Source organism: Myxine glutinosa, chromosome 1 (genome assembly GCF_964187855.1).
Source record: "Myxine glutinosa chromosome 1, kmMyxGlut1.1, whole genome shotgun sequence".
NCBI classification, from domain to species: domain Eukaryota; kingdom Metazoa; phylum Chordata; class Myxini; order Myxiniformes; family Myxinidae; genus Myxine; species Myxine glutinosa.
In genome coordinates this window covers 338,925,361-338,945,750 of record NC_136261.1, presented here as the reverse complement: position 1 = coordinate 338,945,750, position 20,390 = coordinate 338,925,361, and the positions used below count along the sequence as shown (strand labels likewise).

Sequence of the window (20,390 nt, the reverse complement as noted above, 5' to 3'; positions counted from 1 at the left end):
GATTGGCAGTGATTGGCAAATTTTGATTTGCAGGAAATTGGATGGGCCAAATTGATAGTAGAGGATGCCCGATGTGGTGGGATGGCAAATCCACCATTCCTCACAACAATGGGGCACATGAGCTATAGTTTTATGGGGTTTGGCAGTGAAAACTAGCCCGGGAGGGTTAGGATAAAATGATAGGGATCTAGAGAAGATGACCATAGGTAACGGTAGCGTTAAGTAGCGACATTACACCTGTAGTGGGGACGTATGTAGATTAGTTTGGATTATAACGAGGGAGCGCAATAGTATAAGGGGCGACTGGGAAGCGCAAGTTTCAAAAGGGAGTAGTCAGCTTAGATGATGCCGTGTGAGTGTTGAAAGTGTATTCGGAAGTGTATTGTGAAAAGTGTGAGGTGATTGTGAGTTGTATTGAGCGTGGAAGTGTATGGAGCAGCGTATGAGGAATAATTGTGGTTGTGCATTGTATTGAATGATTGAAGAAGCCTGGGAGGCAGGAGGGTGCAGGAAGCACCAGGAGTGATGGCACAGGTGTGCAAATACAGGTGAGCACGGTTGTATGGAATAAATGGTCTGGAATATATTGAGTATGGAATGGGTGGTATGGAGTGAGTATGGTGGAAACTGTGGAGTGTAGTGGATGGTGCGAAGGTGTGAATGGGGGAAAAGTGGACCCCTATCACGAATACCCAGGGAGGGTAGTTTAAGAGTTAGGCAGAGGGAGTAGGTAAATTGTGGTTGGATATTGGCATCTGTGGTGCGTGTGGAAGAATGGTGTTTGGATGGGTGCATTAGTGTCGTGGAAATGGCTGGGCATGTGGCCTGTTAGTGTGTGTAGTTAAATGGGCACTCCGCCACTGTTAGGATGTCGGCCAGGTGAGGCCGCAGGTAGGCTCAGGGAGCCGTTAGAGTTGTGGATGGGGCCTGAGGATCCGGAGGACGGACCAGGGTAGCCCAGTGCCAGAGAGGGCACCGAGTGGAGAGAGCGCCAGAGGGCCTTCCCCAGGTAGATAGGTTAGGGTAAGGAGCAGGTAAGCTCGGAGGCAACTGCAGTGGTGGAGATGTGCAGGTGGGTGGACCTGCTGGGAGAGCCACATGACCCAGTCCTGAAATTGTGCAAAGGCACAGGGAGTTGAATCGGGGGAGTGAGACCCCAAATTGATGAAGCACCACAGTTGGTCAATGGGAATTTGGTTCTTAAAACCGCATAGAGTGTAAGATGGCCAATGGATTGGCAGGGAAAGACCCCGGGTAGTGTAGAGTGTGTTAATGTCATTTAGGAAGTAGTTAGGATTGAAATCTCCTCGCACCATCTACATCCACTCACCTGGGGTGACAAAACTCCACACCATGCCATGGTTTGTTGTTTTTATTTTTCTGTGCAAATGTTTTGGATTGTGAGACGCATCATGACGTGGGTGTGACATTGTGTTGTTCCATCTCTCCCTCCTTATGAGGATTGATGATGAATTGGTGATGGCAAATTTTGGATTAATGGGATTGTGACGAATTTGGTATAGGGGAAATATGGGGAGGACGAGACGTAGTGACGGATTTGTAAATGTGTAGATTTTTTTTTGTGTGCATATGGGGTAAGGGCAAGGGTAGAGTAGGTAACGGGGGGGTGACGTATGGTAGGGACGAGCTTTTCTCCGCTCAGTCTCCAGACGCACCTCACTCTGCATTGCCTTCATTGATGTGTACCCTTGCGACCTTACCCCTCACTCACCTGTCTTCTCTGTCTTCCTTCCCCAACCCGAGGATCGTGCTCTCTGGGCACGGAGGGGAGCGTGCGGGGGGGCCGCGTCGGTGTGCCCGAATCCTCGCAACCAGCTGCCTGCATCCACGCACCACTTATGGACCACATGTCTGTGGCTGAGCACCACTCATGGACCCCACGGGTTGGGGCATGGCCCCTCTGCTGGGACCGGCCACGATGGCCCAAGATCTTGCTTGCGGACCCGGTGAACCACCCATAGTCGGCCCCTGTGGGCCATAAATAAAAACAGTGGACACGGTTGTGCTTTTGTTTTATTATCCACCAAATAGGCCACAAGTTGACAACATCTGGAAGAACAACGGCCAGCAGAGGGAGCCGAAGAGCAAGAACCCAGTCAACAGGTTGTTGTTGTTTTTGGTATGGACATGTGTGAAATGGGCACTGAGGTGATGGTGCTTTATGGTGCTTGGGTGCTTTGGTGCTCTTTATTGGTGCTGGTGCGTCGATGCAGTGCATGCTGTCTCTCCCCCCCCCCCCCCCCCCCCCCCCCGCCCAAAAGAAAAATCACAGGTCCTGGGTTACGTTTTGTAAATAGTCCAAGTAACGTCGCTTGTAAATAATGCTCCCCACCATACATGTGTAGTTTGAAAACAATTCCGCAATTCGGTTATCCTGTGGGCGTGATTCTGTTAGGTAGGGTGCAATGCAGCAGAGGGACATACTTATTTGTGTTTTAAAACTGTCGCACTCAGGGTCAGATCAATTGTAGAGGGAACGACACCTACGTGTCACACTAAGTTAAAGTTTTATAGGCCCAGGACATGCCTGGAGGATGAGGGTGCAGTGTTGCGGATTTGAGAATCCTGGAATTGTTGTAAATATCACCCTGTGTAAATGTAATGATCCTTGTAAATACCTCCGTTAATTGTAAAGGTCAAAGGTCGTCCCCTCAGTTAGTCCATCGCATGCACGTAGAAAATCATATACCCTTCCAAATAGTTATTTCTTATTCTATGTTAGTTTAAGGCTCTGTTTCCCATTAATTGAACCTGCATTGCACCAGATCAAATAAGATAGATCCCTCCGACACCCCCATGGCCTCTTCAAAGTGCCAGTAACATTGGGCGGTTTTCTGCGGCGTTCGCCACCGTTGCATTGGGCGGTTTTCTTCACCCCAACCTCCATTACGCACGCGGTCAGCTCGGAGAAGAAAGGCGTGTCTCCACCTCGTCATGAGGAGGAGTGAGCCAGCCCCCAATCAACCAACCAAGGATGAGGGGTTTGGCCTGAGAGGGCGGAGAGAGAGCGTTCGAGGAGGTTCGCGAAAGTTCCATGGGCATGGTTATATAACCCGTCACGCAGTCCACCGGAGCCCAGTCCAGTTAAGGAGGAGCTGTGAGTCCAGTTGGAGCAGATAACCGAGGAAGCCCCCACAGCAGATGAGTAAGGAATCCACCGCAGCTGAATCCACCGCAGCTGAACCAACCGCAGCTGAGTCCACTGCAGCTGGGTGGAGTTGAGCTTTAACGGCAGTTCGACCCGCGGCCGCGAAGCAACGCCACCGTACGAACGAGGGTGTGGAGAGTCGGCGGCTGCTCACTCCCGGCCTGGCCGTTCTCCTGCGTCCAGCTGAACCTTCCAGCCCTGTGGTCCCACCTCCTCATCCGTTCAGCCATCCACCTCCTGCCATTCCTGTCATCATCCCCATGTAAGTCTGACTGTCGTCTGTCTGTGTTGTCCCTGGGAATAAGTAAGACTGTATAGATAAGTAGAATTGCACTGTGTCTTCCTCTTCTGTAAATTATTTTCGTTTCTTTCCTCCTCCTTGGTTTCTTTGGTTTTGTACATAATTAGTAATAATAAATCCTGTTATTTCCTACCTTCGTCTTCTTCTTCATGCTCATCCGGTCCTCTTTGTGATTTCCCCATTGAATACCTGTGGCACGATTTGGCCAACGTTTAGAATCGGTCTAGTTTTTGTTAATGGTTCGAGCCGCGGGCTGCTAATCCGCTCGGCAAATAACATCTTGTCCGCGGTCTCGAACGAGGTTGCCCACCTGCCTCTCTGGAGGGAGTGGGGTGGCTTCAGGAGCGGAGACGGCCAATGAAAATAGAAGGGGGATTACCCCCCCCCCCCCCCCGCTAAGGGGAAGCGCCGTCCCCATATCCGTAACAATATTTATTTTTTTTTAGATCACAAACACTCCCGTGGAGTTACCTGAATCCACAGTAGTTGGAGTTATTGAAATCCATAAATTCGTTCTCAAGTTATAACATGACAAACAAACAAACAGACACAGTTCCTTTTATAATATAGAATTAATACAGCATCTGTGTGATGGAAGGTTTCAAGAAGCATGACAACTAAATCAGTCTTTATTACGCAAAGGAATAAATTTAAAAGAAACTTAAATCAATGAAAGAAGGAAAACAATGCAAATTTCTATCATAATGAAACAATGCTCATTTACATCAAAAAACATTCGTGCATAAACACTATCTGCTTCATGGGAGCATTTTTGAAGCAAAAGCGTCTCCTGAACATTTTTTTTTTTTTTTTTTGCACGTTTTGTGCGCAGTTCACAGTTTTAATGCAAGAAATGCAAGTATTCCACGAGCCTCGCTCTTGTTGGGAGAAAAACAGAAAAACATGAACATCTCAGTCAACCAACCCATTCAACCATGCATCACCATCACTTTGCCTGGATCTATCTATACTAGGGCATGCCCGTACTATATATATGCCCGTACTATATATCTATCTAAAATTATATCCCCCCCCTCTATTTACATGAAATGGTTTGGTCCATTCGCAACGCCAAAGCGAACGGCGAACGGCTTGCGAGTACAGTGACAATCCCCCCCCTCTATTTACATGAAATGGTTTCGTCCATTCGCAACGACCACAGAACCCCCCCCTCTATTTACATGGAATGGTTTGGTCCATTCGCAACGCCGGCACACGCGATCGTTCGCTGCTCTCTGATTGGTTGAATCGTTTTTTGGACATAGCTCGGTAAGTAATTGTCCGATTAATATGAAACCTTGAAAAGGCACATCCTCGGGTCCCCAGCAATATACCTGGCAAGTTAAAAGTATATCGGACCCGTGGTTGTCGAGAAACAGCGGTCACAGACAGACAAACGTACAAACGTACAGACAGAGATTACTGGAATTATAGATAGATACATGTCTGATTGACGTGGCTGAATAAGCAAAGTAACCAACAGTGAATTGGAAATTCAAGGGCACATTATGATATTGTGAAGGGAAATCTCGACAAAAAACCAAAACAAACCAAACAGTTGATATTCCACTCCCCACCCTCCCCTCCCCCTCCTCAACAATGTAATACTGTATACCATCAAACATTCTTTAAATGATGGGAGTGTGAAAAGACCAGTGCCAAATATTGATGGGTATAGAGGCAGGCAGGCATTATGAATGCAATATGAGAGTACCTAAGGCTGAAAAAGAAAATTCTCCAAACAGCTTTCAAGAACAATTATTGGATCACAAAAATATATATAAAAATTAAAATTAATAATAATAATAGTAATAATAATAATAATGATAATAATAATAATAATAATAATTAGTAGGGGGGTGGGGGAGGGAGGAAACATTCAAAATATTTTAAAAAAAGAGTTTTTTTTTTTTTACATGTACAACTCATCAAAAACTAACCCCCTGCCAACATTTTTACATTACAATACTGTATAATAAATAAATGTTCCAATCCAACCAATACCTTTGCATTGTTATTGCCTTTCATCTTTGTATGTATTATACTCTCAAAATTTGACTTACCTCTCCACAACAGAGCGCTTCTGTGATTTGGATCGATAGTTTAGTGACATCTTGGTGTCCATACCCGTATGTACTGCAATTCCTAGAAATACATGCCATTAGCATGACCAGATAAGAGCTGCTGACTTGTAAGTGCTGACATCATCTACAATTAGAGAGATCTGTCTGTTCAAATTGTTATAAAGATAAAACAAGGCGAAATGTGGTCCATGTGTTTGTGTCGGTAAGACCATTTTTTGAAACTAGGAACCCGTTAGAGTGAAGTTGTCCTGTTAATTACGTATGCCACGAGGAGAGCAGAGTGGACAAATAGACATTAGGTAAGGTACAGCAAGGAGAATGGAAACTTTGGATGTGTCGGCAGTTCTTGTTGGGCCGATAAACCTCTCCGTGGCCTAAGATGGTTTGAGAGGCACCGTGACATCAGTCTCTCTGGAGAATTGGGTTTGAATCCCATTCCTGACACCAATTTGTAGCGTCAACCTGCCGTCGAAGCAGACCTGCTGCGCCAAAGTGATACGCTTCGTGAATGGAAAAAAAATCAAAGCGGATCACGTCTGAGCAGTTAGCGTAGTTTCCCCCGGTCGGAATACAATTCCCACCAGTCTCATGTAAGGATGGTAAAGGCAGATCACCACTTAACACGTATTACATAATAACAGCTTACTGAAAAGAGACACAGCATGACAAAAACGGAGAATCCGAGACTATAGATCGAGGGACACAAATTCAGGGAAATAAAGAAATACACTTTGCGATCCGGTGAAAAGCAAAAGCACTTTATACAAAAGAATTGTCCTATGGCAGCACAAAAGCATTAATTCACACCAAAAAAATTGGAGGGGGGGGGGGGGGGGGTTGCAATAGCTTAAAGGGCTGCAAAATAGCTTGAAGGGTGGCAAAGGAGATTGAAGGGTGGCAAAGGAGATTGAAGGGTGGCAAAGGAGATTAAAGGGTGGCAAAGGAGCTTGAAGAATGGAAATGGAGTTTAAAGAATGACAAAGAGGCTTCAAGGGCTGCAAAAGACCTTGAATGGCGGCAAAACATAAGAGGAATATCTACCCCCCTCACCGCATATGTAATAACAGGACAACATCCCTAACGGGACCCAGGATACGAAAATAAATAAATGCACATGGACCTAAATAAATGACCTAATAATAAATAAAACCGAATAAATGCACACATGGACTATGCCAACATAACATGCTACCCAATATGTATACCCCCCTCCAACATAACAGTATTTTAATACAGCATCTGCACAATGAAAAGTTTCAACAGCATGAACGTTGGCTCTTATGCCTATGACATACCATAAATGAATGGGGTATCCTTTAATCTGGCTCCACGTACCAGCAGGTTCTCTGGACCAAGGGACCTAAATAGAGAAAGGCCAGCCAATCAAATCCTGATAATGATCAATAAAATAACATGGCACTATACTTCCTAATGTTACAACAGCATGACAAAATAAAAACGATGCATCATTATTCTCATTATAAGTACCCTGTGATTCACAGGCATGACATGGCATCGTAGACCATACCATCATTTTGGAAAAAGTTAAGCCAACTGTCCAGCTTTTCTTTCATATCACGTTTTGCTCCATAAAATATTAACTGTACTGAAGAAAACTAACGAGTTCAAAGCTGTTTGAAAAAGACTCGAGGTCCTTTTCTCGGTGGGGCTGCTGCTGTGGGCACAAGATGTCATCCTTTAACCAGATCATCAGTTTGCCTTCTATTCTGAATACTCAACTGGATAGGGCAGCTTCTGCTTACCCCTCAACAAATAGACATCATGAACTTTGAATAAAAGATAAATTCTGTGGCTCTGGACATATCCTGGGCTTTTTGCATTGCCTTGTACACTGCTCTGCTCACATTTTGTCCAACACCACCTTCATGGACTTCACCTTTTTTTTCTTCTTTTTTTTTGCATACAAGATCGAGGCTCATGAAAGAGCTAACATTAATCACACAAAAAGTCAAACCGACACATAAAACACAAAATAAGGGGAGCGGACCACAAGATGGGGAGAGAGGGGGAAGGACACAAACAACATTTGAGAGCAGGGACATCGAGAGAACTGTGGGAGGGAGAGGGCTTGGGGGGAGGTGGGAGAGGTATAAAACACATGGACACTGCAAGGACTTCCAGGAAAGAAGTTGGAATTTCAAAAAAGTGGATCTGGGGTGAATTAGTGGGGGTAGAAAAGATCAAGGTTTTGGATGGGGGAAGATAAGAGATGGTGTTGAACAGCTGTTTTAAAGACCTGGAGGGAGGAGTGGGATTGAAGGGAGTGAGGGAGTTTGTTCCAGAGGCGGGAGAAAAGGGGAATGAAAGAGTGAAGGTGAGCAGAGAGCCTAGATTTTGGCAGTTTAACCATAAGAGTTTAACCTATGCGTATGAACAGCATACAACTCTCAACATTATATTTTCATCTCCTCTTACAGTAGAGGCCAGAGTTCCTCAAGGTTTCCTCTTGGATATACAGTGAAACCTTGACTTACGAGTTTAATTCGTTCTGTGACCGAGCTCGTAACTCAATTTGCTCGTTTCTCAAATTAAATTTCCCCATTAAAATGCATTGAAATGCTATTAATCCGTTCCAGCCCCCAAAAAACCACACCAATTTTTTTTGTTACGTGTTTTTAAATAAGAAAAATGTACTTTATAAATAACAAATAATGTATAAACAAGCACGACCTCGTATATACTGTACATAATAAGCGGCGTTACGCGCGCTGCTTGTAAACAAGGAGGAAGCGGACAACGCGGTAATTTGTAAGAGTCTTTATTCAAGAGCTCACTGTAACACTGGCGCGCTCTGGGCTGCACGCCCGGTGTATACCCTGAGGCCACGCCTACCCCTCGGCGTGGCCCCCGCCCACTTGGTGCGCGGAATGACGTCACCACGCCAGTGAGCTTCCGTGTCCGCCACAATGTAAAGAAATAAACTGGTTTTATTAAGTGTATTTACCTTGAAGATCAGACGAAGATGCTGGCGGAGGTGGAGGAGATGACTTTTGCCTTTTTCGCCACACTTTCCTCGCTTTCACTTGCAGGGCGTTTCAATAAAAACCTGTCCAACGAGGTTTGTTTCTTCCTCCCTTTCAAAATGTTTCGATCGTACTGCTTCGATCGTACTGCCTCGCCAAGTCGACAACACGCACACCTCGCTCATGTTTTTCGACGATTGCGTGTTTTATATCCAAGCACATCATCCTCTTCTTCTTCTCAGTACTGCCCTTGGCACTCAATTTCTTAGGACCCATGGTTAAAACTAAGAAATTTTCCAAAATAACCAACATGCGAAAACAAAGCAGCAGCGATATACGGCAGAGATGCTTGCACGGCAAGATAACCACGTGACCGGAACCCACCTGGTGGCGGGTGGCGTAAGCTCGTAACTCAGATCTCGGCTCGCATCTCAAAGCAATAAACCGCCTGAGCGACGGCTCGTATCTCGGAAAACTCGTAAGTTGGTGCACTCGTAAGTCAAGGTTTCACTGTACTTATTTTCCTTGTCGATGTGAACAATCTCTGATTCACTTGCAAATGCTTTGCAGGTTATTACACATTTTACTAAACAAATATATTTTACTGATAGACTGACAACAGCTACATCTCTATCAGCACAAGTAGAAAACATCAAATGTTTGTCTGACATTTGGAATATGTCACTTAGTCCAGGAAAAATCTCATTGATCGGAGTCTCTTCAGAAGGACTGTGAACCGAATCAACCTATCTATTTCCATGCATAGCCATTGTGAAAGGTGATCAAGTCTCATGAGCTTATATGCCTCACCATCAACTACAACATCTGGGCTGATATAGCAAAGCTGCCATCCAAAGCCAGCCACCAACTGGGCATCCTCCATTATTCCAAATAATTGCATGAAAAATCAGAACGGTTCCTCAGCATACAAAGCCATTGTCTGTAGCTCAGTGGAATACTGCTGCCCACTATGGGCTGGTACATCAGCATCCTGACTCCGTGGAATCTAAAGCTCTCGGCATTCTTGGCACCTCCCATGATGAGGCCGTAGCACATAACATGTTGAACTCAAAATGTAGACGGGATGGTGGCCTTTTTTTTTTTTTAACTGTCTCTCCTCTGGTTTGATCTCTCCAGCCAGAACTCTCCAGCCCTATCAAGCTTCTCCAAGATGCACATCTTCCAGGAACCCATTCCTAATTAGATTCCGAAAATCCAGGGTTACCGGCCAACTCAACTCTTGTTCCTGCAAATCTCCGGAACTGCCTTCCAGGGTAGTTCAACCACGCTTTTCCTTCCAGGGATTCAAGCAGAAGGTGTACTACCATCTAATGTAATTGCCCTTCTCCCACCCCAACCTGCTGCACCTCCTTGCCCATGATCTGTTTTACTCATATTAACCAAACTTAACCCACTCTTTTACGTGCAGGTTACTGTATTTAATGCTCTCTCCATTCCTTCACTTGCTTATGCCCAGTTGTGGCCCCACTGTCCCAGTGCCAGTACTTAGCCTTTTTCTACTCTCAATCCCGTTGGTGTCCCATGAGCCCAGATATTGCACTGGATATCTTTTTAAAAATTAAATTAAGTGAATGATGTTTTTTCTCAACACAAGAAAATGCACCTCTTCGGGTTAGTAGTGTTAAATGTATTTACACATCCTGCATCATCATATGGATTTTCCAGAGGTCAACGAAGAGGTGAAGTTGATCATATTTCATCAAAGAAATGCAAATCGGGAAAATCTATCAACAGCTGTGATGCGTCCAGTATGACACGTGAAAGAGAAGTATACTTTGATTCTCATGGTGAACACAACTGTAACATAGTAACAATCTTGTCACCTACCTTGTGACAGGCTGCCCATCTACAAGTGGGTGATCAAACGTTATCGTTCCTTCAAACCTGAAAAAGATAAGTAAAACAAAATGAAATCTCTTGTGAGTTCTCCTTTAACCACCTGTCAACAGTGAACTTCAACGAATCATCATTTTGAACCAGTTTATGCACATGCACATCTATCTCAATTATAACAGTTATTCTGAGAAACAACACACAGAGTGATTGGAAATCACATTTGTCACATTAGAAGCTACAGGTCCAGACATCTTATTTTCTTTAATGCAATATCAACATGCAGGTTATTTTAAATGAAAATTCGTTTCAAAATGCAATCTTTCAGGTGCAAACACTGACAGGATGGTCCAGAGGGAGCGCACCCACATGGTCTTTACTCAACAATATGATCAGTGTTGTTAGCTTATGTGGAATTAAAATTCCAGATAAGGTATTGTCACTGTGCACCGTCCGTTTGTTTATCCATTCGTCTGTTACCTTTTAAGACTTTTCTGGCCAAACCGCTGGGCTGATGCAGCTGAAATTTGGCAGCAAGGTTCCGCTCCTGACTGGTAACGGGGATTGCAAATCTCGTTCCGTTCAAATGACCGGAAGTGTGACAAAATGGCCAACTTAGTAAATTCCTTCAAAAATCCTTTCCTCCAGACTCACCAGTTATAGTTATATTATTAGAATGCTAATGCTATAATGCTATAATGCCAGTTATATTAGAATGCTACCAAATTTGGGTTACAACATTAGGCCAGGGTAGGGATGTTATATTGCGGAGGTCATGCTGATGACGTGATCAGAAGTGTGTCCAAATGACTCATGTAAATTCCTTCAAAAATCTTCTCCAAACCCACCAGTTAGAATTGTACCAAATTTTAGTTATAACATTAGGTCAGAGTGGCAACCGGAAAGTGTTGTTGTTTTTTTTTTTGTTTTTTTTACTGAATCGAGGCTCGTGAAAGAGCTAACATTTATTCTACAAACAAAACATACAAAAAGAGGGAGCGGGAGACAAGATGGGGAGAGGAGGGGAAGCACACAAACACAACACCTGGGAGCAGGGAGAAGCACAGGAGGGAGAGGGCCTGGGGGGAGGAGGCGTGGGAAGGGGGGGGGGGCGAGAGGTTTAAAACACAAGGAGACCAAGGACTTCCAGGACAGAAGTTGGTATTTCAAAAAAAGTGTAGGATTTGGGGTGAAATTAGCAGGGGTAGAAAAGATCAAGGTTTTGGATGGGGGAAGATAAGAGATGGTGGTGAACAGCTGTTTTAAAGACCTGGAGGGTGGAGTGGGATTGAAGAGAGTGAGGGAGTTTGTTCCAGAGGCAGGAGAAAAGAGGAATGAAGGAGTGAAGGTGAGCAGAAAGTCTTGATTTTGGCAGTTTAACCATAAGAGGGTTGCAGGCAGATCTTGTGCGACCTGTAGGAATATTTGGGGGACAGAGCCCAGAGAGAGCTGGGGGGGCAATTGGCAAGGCCAGAGAGGAGTCGGTAGAAGACCGAAAGACCACCAACCTGCCTGCGGTGAGTGAGTGAAAGGTCCTTGGAGTTAGCTTCATCGCGGGAGATTCCAATGATTCTGAACGCTTTGGTTTCAACAGCGTGAAGACGAGCTAGGTGTGAGGCAGGAGCACCAGCCCAGAGGGGAGAGCAGTATTCCATTGAGCTGCGGATGCAAGCCTTGTACGTGGTGAGGAGCTCATGTGTGCCAAGGAAGGACTTCGCACGACGGAGGATGCCCAGTCGGCGACTGGCTTTGGAGGCCAGATTTGAAATGTGGTTTTCCCAGGAAAGATCATGGCAGATAGTGAGACCCAAAAGCTTGAGTGACAGAACTTCTTGGAGAGGATTATTCAGAAAGTGGATGGGAGGGTTGTCCAGTCGGTCTTTTCAGAGAGAAGATTTGAGAAGTTTGAGAACTTCTTGAGAAGTTCTGAGAAGAATTTGAGAAGAAGAAGTTTGAGAACTATCCAATCAGGAGGTAGTTTATCAAGGTTGCACACTCTCTCCTCTTTTCCATACCGATGCAGAAGCAATGGTTCAATAATCTTGGGATAGTTGAGATGCAGGCCATCTGATTGGAATTGAGAGGATAAGGTCTATCAGTTTTGCTGATAAAGCTCTTAATAGTTAATTGTGTAATGCGGAGTAGACAAGCTAGCTTGTACGGTTGAATAATCTGGAATGATAACTAATTGTAAGATAAAAGTGATGAGAATTTATATTTCTGGTCCCATTCTTAGAATTCAGTAAAAAAAGTTTTATTTGATGCAGGTCTTCTTTTGAGCACCTTGGTTCAAGCATCTCAGATATTGTAGATGCTCAAAGGTAGTGAAACCTGCAATACTCTTCCACAAAGTTTGGTCAAAAATCCCATCACTGGTTCGCAAGATAGCATGGTAATGCTATCTTTAGAACGTTACTGCAATTCAAAGGGGACAAGATAGCAATAATTTTAATATTTTCGTACCTCATCTTTACATCATTATACATACTTGTACCAAGTTTGACTCGGATCCTTTCAGCCATTCTTAAGTTATCAGGGTAATGAAAACCTATCAACAAACGGACGGACAACCTGAAAACAAAGACTTTGCCGTGGAGGCATAATAAGGAGCTTTCAAGAAATGTATAGTTCTTCTGGCAAGTAATCTGGAACCATCTCTTAAGAAGCATTTAAAGATTGATTTTATCACGAGTGAAGTTCTCGAGTGTGCTACAACCTGGAATGTTTGGATGAAGAAGTGAGCAGCCTTTGATATGATGATATGGAGAAGATTGATGAAAATTAGTTGGGTAGGTAAGGATGACAATAAAGTGGTTGAAAAAAAAGAAGAAGAAAGATTGGGAGGAAAATGTTCTGAGTCTGATTTGTACTATTCAGAATAGGAAGAAGCAATGTATGGGGCATATTCTGTGGAGCGATGATCAAGTAAGAAAGGTGCTTGAAGGCAGGTTAATAGGAAGACATAGGAGAGCCAGGAAGGATTATCTTTCATTTATTAGAAAAAGAATGTTGGGCTAGCGGCTAGGGTGCCGGCTTAGGATCCTAGGATCCTGGGTTCGAATCCCGGTCGATCGCTGAATTAACGCCAGGGGGGTTGACTCAGCCTGTCATCCTTCCGAGGTCGGCTAATTGAGTACCAGTTCACTGGTAATTCCCTGCTTGTCGTAAAAGGCGACAAAAAAGGGTTAGCGGGAGGAAGGGCATCCGGCCGTAAAACATTGCTTCAAAAAGGAGACCAAAAAACAACAACAACCACGGTCCCCGAAAAAGGCCAACCCCCGCTTTGCGGGGAAAAATGGCCTCTAAAGGTTTTTTTTTTTGTTTTTTTAAATTAGAAAAAGAATGGAGAACGTTACTGCAATTTAAAGGGGGCATTGCTGCAGGTAAAGCAGCAAATGTGTTGGCAGCCCAGCCGTGTTCCATGACTGGGAAAGACTAAAGTGACCAACGTAGTGAGACTTCTCCAAAATAAATCATAATACATTGACAACAAATGAGACAAGAAAGAAATAACAACAGCACAATAAAATGACATCTGAATGGCATCTGCAAAAATTGGAGATGACCGTTTGTGATTATCCCTCCCAAGAGACCCACCAAATTACAAAGTGCTGCCTCAAAAGAAAATAAAGAAATAAAAATACAACCTGTAGAGATCTGCATCAGGAGGCTGGCATTCAATGTTTGCAGAGAATCCGGAGAGGTCCACTGCATTGGCAACCCTAGGAGCATGTGCTGGAACAAACCGTGTCTGCACACAAACAGCATCCATATTGTTTAACAAACTAATCCCAAACATTCTCGCGATGAAATTGTAGAAAAAGCTAAGAGGATGAAGGGTAATCACCAAGAGCTTAAGATTATCACATGAAATCTGTGCCAGATGAGACCAAACAGCTGTTGATGCATTTGGGTTCATCACCTTGTAGTCCGATTCTCCATCGAGACTAGCAGTTGTGATGTAGCACCAGTCAAACTCAGAGCTTGGGCCTGACTGTTCATCATGTAGTTGGTCAACTCCTCCGGAAGATGACAACAGTATCAGGTCACATGGGAAGATCTCATCTGAACGCACATAAACAATATCTCCAACCTGTAAATTGGAATGGAAGCATAGAGATAAAATAAAGAGGTGAGGGGACGAGGTTATTGGCGGGCAATGCAGAAGTGAGCTAATAGTGACGTCACAGTGCTTTTTCTCTAATCTTGATCCAAATGTCAATGATATGTGCAGAAAGGGCGAATTCCTACATTCTCTATTTAGTAGGTCAGAAAACAAGTGACAATCCAATCTGCTTTTTAGCTGCAAACTGTACCCCATAAAAGCGATTAGGATACTTTTTATACATTGTTTGAATAATTGTTATTATCATGAAACGAATCCGAACCATCTTAATATAATTCACAAAATGTCCGTCTGTCTGTTCGAAGGTACCGTAAAAACTGCTGAACCGATCACAAATATATTTTGGGTGGGTAATCCTGGGACCCCTGGGAGTAAAATAGGCTATTTAGTTTTCCCAATTACAGCTTTGGTCTCTAACATTCTCAGGTTTGGACTCCGCATAACATTCGCGTTTGCATAACGTTCATTGTGACGATGTTCTCATTGTGACGATGTATGTTTTCACAGTAGTGTTTGACGTGACGGTGTGAACGTAATTTCGTAATGTTTTTCGTTTCGTAATCCTTTAATGAACGTTTAATGTTTAATGCCCTTCGATGTCCGGGGCCGCACGCGTGCTACACAGGACGGGCCAGCATGTACCTTGCCCTTCGCCGTCAGGCTCGGGTAAACCGCTGTCTGGGGCTTGAGACAGTGTCCCACGAACGAGGAATTCCCAGTAAGCGCGAGTCATCAGCTCGTGTTGATCAAGTCCCTGCCCTTTGTACACACCACCCATCGCTACTACTGATCGGACGGTTTGATGAGATCCTCGGATCAGCCCCTGCACGGGCCGTTCTCGGCTCGTGCCGGTAAACCGAAAATATGAGCAAACTTGACTGTCTAGAGGAAGTAAAAGTCGTAACAAGGTTTCCGTCGGTGAACCTGCGGAAGGATCATTATCGGGACAACATGAGAGTGAGCGAGATGCGGGACGTACGTGGTACGTGATCGTCCATGTACTGTTTAGATTTTGATGATTTGCGTGTGATATGATTCAACGGATGTTTATATGAATCGTTTAAAATAAAAAAGCGGTCAATTTCTGATATTTTATCTTTTCATTTGGGCTTCCCAATTGAAGCCCCGCCCATAGGGCGGGTACTGTTGCTAGTGCAAGTAATACACCATGTAATTGTATCAAAATGGTGGAACAATAACCCTTCCGTTACTCAGTTAATGGGTGCATTCCACAAGCGGGTCGCACATGCTGGCTCCTCGACCAGTGGAGAGACTGGCAATGTCACCGCTCAAGATGACACTGAGCTTGCATGCGCCGCAACATCTGCTTACATGCCGCCAACCAATACGCGAGTACAACAGGATGACGAGGAATGTGAGGAGTCATCATTCAGTGATAATGATCAATCTGGAGGGAACGTAGATCCGTCCGAACACGGTTTCATCATCGACATCATTTTCGTCTACATATCCAGGTTTGTTGTCAGGAAAGTAATCACGTAGCTGTCATGTCTTGAGTGCCGAGCTCAATTTATGTCTTCCCCTCAATCCACAGTATTCATTATCTTAAATATTAGTTTCAAGAGCTCTTACAGTCCTTCGAGAATCGAGGTGGGTTTTTCATGCCATCGAGGGCAGTTGGAAATGTAGTGACAGTGACAGAACGTGTCCTGCATTCTATGTCTAGCTTGCGGGTAGTTAGCAAAGCCACCTTGAACAGGACACGATTAATATTGCAAGCGGTAGCTACCATTGATGGGGAGAAGTAGTTTGATGATGAACATGAGAAACAAACATGTGACGGGATCGATAAGGATTCAGTGGATCTGATCCGCATCATCGCAAGAAACTTCTATGAGATATGTGTACATTCATCTCATCCCACAGAATGCAAACATACTGGAACAAGAACGACACTCTTCGACGTCACGACGGCGACTGATATGCCTCCGCCCACATTATTACATCATTCTAAGACTTGTATCAAGGTTGCTTTAAATCCATTCAGCTGTTCTCAAGTTCACATTTTTACCTGACATGATCTCTGACCTTTGGCCTTTGACCTCGGGACCCCAAAATCTCATCAGTAAATATTTACATTATACATACCTGTACCAAGTTTGAATTAGATAACTTCAGCCATTCTCGAGTTATAGACCTATTACAGACTTTGACCTCTGACCTCTTGACCTCAAATTCTAATCATTGAATCTTTACATCATTATACATACCCGTACCAAGTTTGAATTAGATCAATTCAGCCATTCTCAATTTATAAACCTATTACAGATTTGACTTTTGACCCCAAAATCTAATAAGTTAATCTTTACATTACACATACCTGTACCAAGTTTGAATTACATCACTTCAGCAGTTCTCAAGTTATAGACCTATTACAGATTTGACCTTTGACTCCAAAATCTAACCACTTAATCTTTATAACATTATACATACCTGTACCAAGTTTGAATTAGTTCACTTCAGCCGTTCTCAAGGAATATACCAATACAAATTTGACCTTTAACCCTAAAATCTAATAAGTTAAACTTTACATCATTATACATACCTGTACTAAGTTTGAATTAGATGATTTCAGCAGTTCTCAAGTTATAGACAAATTACAGACTTTGACCTTTGACCTCTCGACCCCAAAATCGAATCAGTTCATCTTTACATCATTCCACATAAGTGTAGCAAATTTGGTCAGAATCCCATCACTGGTTCACAAGTTATCACGGTAACAGTATTTTTTTACCAAACATGACCTCTGACTTTTGGCATTTAACCTCGTGACTCCAAAATCTAAGCAGTTCATCTTTACCTCATTATACATACCTGCACCGAGTTTGACTGAGATCCCTTTAGCCGTTCTCAAGTTATCGCGGTAACGAAAACCTATTACGGATGGACGGACAACCTGAAAACATAATGCCTCCGGCAACGAACCTCTCTCATATAGACCAACTCGAAATATTATATTCATGGGTCAGCAATTCAATGAGATGAAATGTCTTTGGGGCCTGAAATTCGGTTCGCTATAACCAAGTGTTCGTTGTATTCAAATTTCTCAGAAGGAAACTACTATTGCGTGAAACCGGTACATGGTCTTAGTAATTGTCTCGTTATATCCGAGAGCTTGCTATAAGTGGGGTTTGATACATAACCAGGTTTGACTATATTCTATTTTCATGAAAGAATGGCTCCCGTCCGGATATTCTATGCTCATTATAATGTCTTCCGATTTGATGAAAATAAAGTTACGATCAAACTTGAAAATGTCTCTTGAAAGGATCATGTATTATGACTTTTATTTTCTGAAAATTGTCTCTTGTTCGTGGATGTCAAAATGAGTATTGGAGAATATCGACGTTCTCAAATGTATTGTAAAACTTGCCATATTCGCAGTAAACGTTTTAAATCTTCTTGAATGCATATTGTTGTGTCACCGGGGTTAAGACTTCTGGGTGATGGATGACCGAAATGAGCTTTAACTCTGAGGCATATGCCAGAACTTGGCGAGATTATTTGTGGCGCGGGCGGGGCAGGGACCCAAGCCTTACCTGGGACGGACGGCCGACACGGCGTTGTATTCCTTGACCTACAAACAAAGAAACAAGACAAGACCAAAAGGATAAAATAAAACAAAAACAAAATTTCATGAAGATAAATGCAAATAACCATGAAAGGTGAGGTAAAAACTAAATCCTAAATGAGGGACCCTCCATCTGACACGAAATACAAACAGGAGAAAAGTTAATGAAAATAAAATGGTGTTTATAGTGCCGGCACTCAGCATTGTTGTTCACGCGAGCCTGTTGAGTGAAGTCGGCAGCACAAAGTGGCCCGAAGCCATGCACGGGAAAGATGCATACGATGGCACGAAGCTCCTTGGCGTGTCCCCACGAACATGAAGGGATTTTGTGTGACCAGTCCTCTCCCGCTTTTGTCTCCTTCCGACCGACGCGCCAAGAGCTCCGCAAACCGCTGCCTTATGTCTCCTCCTCACGATCGCAAAAGTTCCACCAAAGCTCCGGAACATCTCCGCAGGCGCACACGAGGCCAAAAAAAAAAAACAACAAAAAAAACGACTGTTTGCTCTCGTGACCGAGGCAAGAGCACTAACAAGGGCGAGATGTCTTCCTCCTCCCTCCACTATCCAAAGCTTCACGAACGGACACAGCCTGAGAGGAAGCCGTTGCCAGCACGACCAAGACAAAAAGAGGAACATAGATGAGAGAGAGAGAGAGAGAGAGAGAGAGATATATATATATATATAGAGAGATATATATATATATATATATATATATATATATATATATATATATATATATATATATATTTTTATATATATATATATATATATATATATATATATATATATATATATATATATTGTTGTGGATATGAGAATGTTTTTTTATTTTGTTGTTGTGGTAAAATGTTGTTGTAAAAGGTTGTTGTAAAATATCACCCCTCCTCCCTCCGTTTGTGGTTGTATAAAGGTCAAAGGGCGTTTCCGTAGTTAGTCCATAAAACATACATGCAGGACACGATATATCCTTTCTTTTGACAGTTATATCCTTATTATGTGTATTAGCGTAAGGCTGTGTCTTCCATTAATTGAAATACTCCATTGCACCAGTGAAAGAGAATAGACCCCCTTTCCTTCCCATCCCCAAAAAATCTCCCTTTCCCTCCCCTCCAATAACCGCCATTGACCACGAGGCTCGAGTCAGGGAAGAAAGGCGTGTCTCCACCTCGTCAGAGGAGGGGAGGGGCGCGCCCGCCCGTCGTCGTCCGGGGCGGAGCCCGAGGGTCGTGCGACCAGCCAGGGCCGAGGTGAGCGCCCCGATGGGCGTGTCCAAAGCGCCGGGGGCGTGATCGCTGGAGGCGCTATAAAAAGGCGCGCACGGAAGTAAAAGGAGAGATGAGTTGGTCTGAGTCGGTTGCCAGAGGAGGGTCAGTGGTTGCGGTGGTGAGTGAGAGAAAAGAAGAAAGAGTTGAGGGTTTGGACCAGACAAGTCCTGAGAACGTAGCGGACAGAGGCCGCAGCCGCAAGACCACCCAACCGCCAAAGGGGGCCTGAACGGCGGTTTGGAGCAGGGCCAAAGAGGAACGGCGGCTGCTGAACGCGCCGGTTGTGCTGCGGGACCCCCCCTTGGACCTCTCCCTCTCCCTCCAGCCATCCACCTTCTGCCATTCCTGGCATCCCCCGCGTGAGTCAGCGTTCTGTTTGTTCTGTCCTGGGATAAGTTAAGCCTGTAGGTAAGCTAAATTTGCACTGTGTCACCTGCGTCTTATGACTATGTGTTGTAAATAAAACTTGATTGCCCCTTTTTGCTTGTGTGTGTAAATAATAAAACCCATTACTCGTCTGTACGTCTTCTCGTTTTATTCCTTTTCCTCTTTGCATTCGTCGTTTTTGTCTTTTCCCCTCATTGAGCAGCTGCGGTGCGATCCGGCCAAAGTCTGGGTGAATCGGGTGAGTTTTTGTTAGGTCGCGGTTTTAAACCACCGCTCGGTCTATAACATCATAACCGCGATCTGTAACAATTGGTGTCAGGAGTGGGATTCGGGTCCCGAACCAAATTTTTAAAACATCTAGAAAAAAAATTTTTTGGTCAAAATTACGAGCTGCCGAAATTTGTTTTTTTAAAGCAAAATCCGAATTTTGAAATCGCGCCATGGCTGTTCAAGGCGACGGGATGCCGGTGGGAGAGATAGACGGGGTAGAATCGACCCAGGACTTAGGGAAAAAAATGGTGGAGGAGAGTAAAGAAGGTGTGGTTGAGGGTGTATCAGGTGCACAAAATGGCAGCCTCGCGCACGTGGTTGAGGGGGCAGCTGCGGCCGCACCCTTTGTACTACCAAC

At 44.1% G+C, this 20,390-nt stretch overlaps 1 protein-coding gene across 3 annotated transcripts in view; it reads right to left on the bottom strand.

The window, feature by feature from the left end:
* The window catches only part of LOC137412600 (phospholipid-transporting ATPase IF), a 145,438-nt gene that overhangs the window by 81,599 nt on the left and 43,449 nt on the right, over positions 1–20,390 (bottom strand). For all 3 annotated transcript variants that reach the window (XM_068097906.2, XM_078769823.1, XM_068097907.2), the window contains 5 exons: positions 14,315–14,485; positions 14,040–14,143; positions 10,387–10,443; positions 6,850–6,914; positions 5,534–5,615 (listed from right to left, as the gene is read on the bottom strand). In XM_068097906.2, the coding sequence (XP_067954007.2) occupies positions 5,534–5,615; positions 6,850–6,914; positions 10,387–10,443; positions 14,040–14,143; positions 14,315–14,485 (479 nt within the window). The remainder of the gene's footprint in view (positions 1–5,533; positions 5,616–6,849; positions 6,915–10,386; positions 10,444–14,039; positions 14,144–14,314; positions 14,486–20,390) is intronic.